This window comes from Otolemur garnettii, unplaced genomic scaffold (assembly GCF_000181295.1).
Source record: "Otolemur garnettii isolate 467f Iridium unplaced genomic scaffold, OtoGar3 scaffold00088, whole genome shotgun sequence".
Lineage (NCBI taxonomy): Eukaryota > Metazoa > Chordata > Mammalia > Primates > Galagidae > Otolemur > Otolemur garnettii.
Genome location: NW_003852483.1, coordinates 2,627,847 through 2,630,710, shown reverse-complemented (window position 1 = coordinate 2,630,710; position 2,864 = coordinate 2,627,847). Strand labels below are relative to the sequence as shown.

Genomic DNA, 2,864 nt, shown 5'->3' with positions numbered 1-2,864 from the left:
TAGAAATGCAAACGAGCCGCGTGCGCCGGCGGCAATCTGCTCACCTCCCCCCACCCAGCTCCCCACCGAGCTAGGCCACAAGCAGGGAGGTGGGGTAGGACCTTCCAGAGCCGACTGGAAGGGCATTGAGTATGTACCGCAGGCATCACCAGTCCGCTCCAAGCGGCTAATGTCATGCAGAGGCTATGACCCTTGCCTTTTGCAAGCCCCAAAGTAAGGCTGCTTATTTTTATCTTAATTTCCGGCTTCAAAGCAATAGTCTCATAAACTTTAAAATAGAATTAAATAAAAAATAGAAAGGTAGAAATATAAATAAATGAAAAAACAATTTTTTCAGATCTTCCAAAGGTGCATTTCGCAAATTGCAGTAGTATCATAATAGAAAACGAGTTTTCTTTCTTTTCTATTTTTTTTTTTTTTTTTTACTTTTTCCTTTTAAGGACTTCAAAAAAAAGAGAAAGGCTTGATGAAATCTACAGGCTCCAGTCTGCCTGGTAACATCCCGACAAAAGCAGCAGATTTGAGGGCATTGTCATCCCCCTCACCCCTCCCCACGTGGCCTTCTGGCACGAGCCTCCGGCTCCCCGTCTCATTTGCATCAGAAAGCGGGTGCTGGCCAATGGGCTCGCAGCCTCGCGCCAGCTGGCGGCGCCGTGCCCGCCGGCCTATATAAGGACTCACAGCGGCACCCGGGCGTACTCGCAGGTGGTGGGCGCGCCGTTTTCGCTGTCATCAGTGTGTGCGCTCGTGTACGCTCCACTCCTACCCTCTCCGGTTGTGGATAGCGTGTTCTTCTCCTACCGCACCATGACCCTGGAGGAAGTCCGCAGCCAGGATTCCGTTCCGGAAAGCACTGCCAGGTGGGTCTGATGGTTCGGAGAGTGTGATTAGTCCGGCGGCGGCTTTCGGGGTCCACTAGGGTAGGAGTTCCCAGGGTGCGAGCCGAGCGTGGGGTTGCGGGCACCGGGTCAGGGTTGGGGAGCCAGCACTGCGGACGCTGTTCTGGAGCCGGGGTGCGGGTTGGAGTTGGGGAGCCGGGGTGCGTCCCTGTGGCTGGGGCTGGGGTCTCCACCGCACCTCCCGGCTGGCTCCGACTTATGACGCTGGCTTGTTCGCAGGATGCAGGGTGCCGGGAAGGCGCTTCATGAACTGCTACTGTCAGCGCAGCGCCAGGGCTGCCTCACTGCCGGCGTTTACGAGTCAGCCAAAGTCCTGAACGTGTGAGTATGGACGCGGCCTGGGCGATTGGGGCGGAGGGAGAAGGACTGAAAATCCAGGCGGTGATGACGGGAGACCTCGAGTCGCTAGTTCTGACCTTGGCTCGCTCCCTCCTCCCCAGGGACCCTGACAACGTGACCTTCTGCGTGCTGGCCGCAGACGAGGAGGACGAGGGTGATATAGCGCTGCAGATCCACTTCACCCTGATCCAGGCGTTCTGTTGCGAGAACGACATCGACATCGTGCGTGTGGGCGATGTGCAGCGGCTGGCGGCTATCGTGGGTGCAGGCGAGGAGGCCGGCGCGCCGGGCGACCTGCACTGCATCCTCATTTCGGTGAGTGGCATCTCCTGCCCGGTCTCTACTTCCCTCCTCGGCCGGCCCGCAGCCAGCCAAACTGATCCCTGCTCTTTCCGCTCACTCAGAACCCCAATGAGGACACCTGGAAGGACCCAGCCTTGGAGAAGCTCAGCCTGTTTTGTGAGGAGAGCCGCAGCGTCAACGACTGGGTGCCCAACATCACCCTCCCCGAGTGACCACCCACAGGGGACCTTGGTCTGATCGACATGGTAACGCCCCGGGACGCCTAGTGCGCGGCTGGCTCTGTGGAGGGGCCCTCGGAGGGCGCCCAAGTGCGGCGTGGAGACTGGCAGGCGAGGGGGTGCCTGGAGAGCGAGGAGGCGCGTCCTCCCAAGGAGGGGGCCCGGCGGCGACAGGAACAGGCTGATCCGAGCTGGACTCTGCAAGCGTCCGGAGCGGCTGCTCGCCCAGGAAGGCCGAGGCGGGGACATTGGCCGCAGGGCCGGGAAGCACAGACTGGCCGGGCAGGCATGACTCAGCAGCCTGCGCACGGCAGGAAGGAGGGGAAAGGCGCGGCGGTCTGGACTTGGTACAGTTGCAGGAGCCGCGACGGACTTAGCAGACTGCGCTGCTTTTTCAAAACGGATCCAGGCAATGCTTCGTTTTTCTCAAGGATGCTGCTGTTGAAGCTTTGAATTTTACAATAAACTTTTTGAAACAAACTTAATGCTCTTTATTAAGGGTAGGGGATCCTTGTTTCAGGGGAGGTGGTGAGTAGGGTTTCAGATTTGCTGGAACTCCATGGGACTGATGGCACCTGTTCCCTCTTCCTGCTGGGCAGGAATTACAGGCTCCTTGGCCCTAGTAGAGGGGGAGGGCACGCTGGCCAGTGACAGAGTAGAACTTGCTGCCCAGCTCTTGTTTCTCTCTTTTTAGGAGGATTTCATACTTGCATACTTGAGATAAGACTTCTGTGCTGCAGCTAGAGGCTTGTCCTCCAACCTTGATAGCAGTGACCTCTGCCTCCCCTCCCCCCTCCTCTGCCCCAGCCTCCTCCCCTCCTCTGACAGCTGCTTATCTGAACAGCTTGCAGAAGGCCTGCAGCAGCCCTGCACAATGAGCATTGCCTTCTGCAAGCCCTGCCCTTTGTGGTCCCTAAGGAATGATGGCAGGCTGTTCTTTCAGGAACTTTTTCCTCTTAAGTGCTCTGATACAAAGTAATGTTACAAAGGTATTAATATCAAAAATGACACTGATGACTGCATTTGAGTATGAGTCATCATTCTGTCATGCCTGTGATAGAACTTGGAAGATCTGAGCAAAAACTGGAAGGCAGCATCTGTATAA

The 2,864-nt window shown here is 56.8% G+C and overlaps 1 protein-coding gene across 2 annotated transcripts; it reads left to right on the top strand.

Moving 5' to 3' along the window:
- Positions 1-690: 690 nt before the first annotated feature.
- Positions 691-2,239, top strand: GADD45G (growth arrest and DNA damage inducible gamma). Of its 2 annotated transcripts, XM_003795014.3 has the most exons (4): positions 692-860; positions 1,119-1,220; positions 1,340-1,553; positions 1,643-2,239. In XM_003795014.3, exons 1-4 carry the CDS (start codon positions 808-810, stop codon positions 1,751-1,753), a joined length of 480 nt encoding a protein of 159 aa, XP_003795062.1. In that variant the 5' UTR covers positions 692-807; the 3' UTR covers positions 1,754-2,239. The 2 variants fall into 2 exon arrangements, with proteins under 2 accessions (XP_012663838.1, XP_003795062.1); XM_012808384.2 differs by having other exon boundaries at positions 691-860; positions 1,340-2,239.
- Positions 2,240-2,864: the final 625 nt, after the last annotated feature.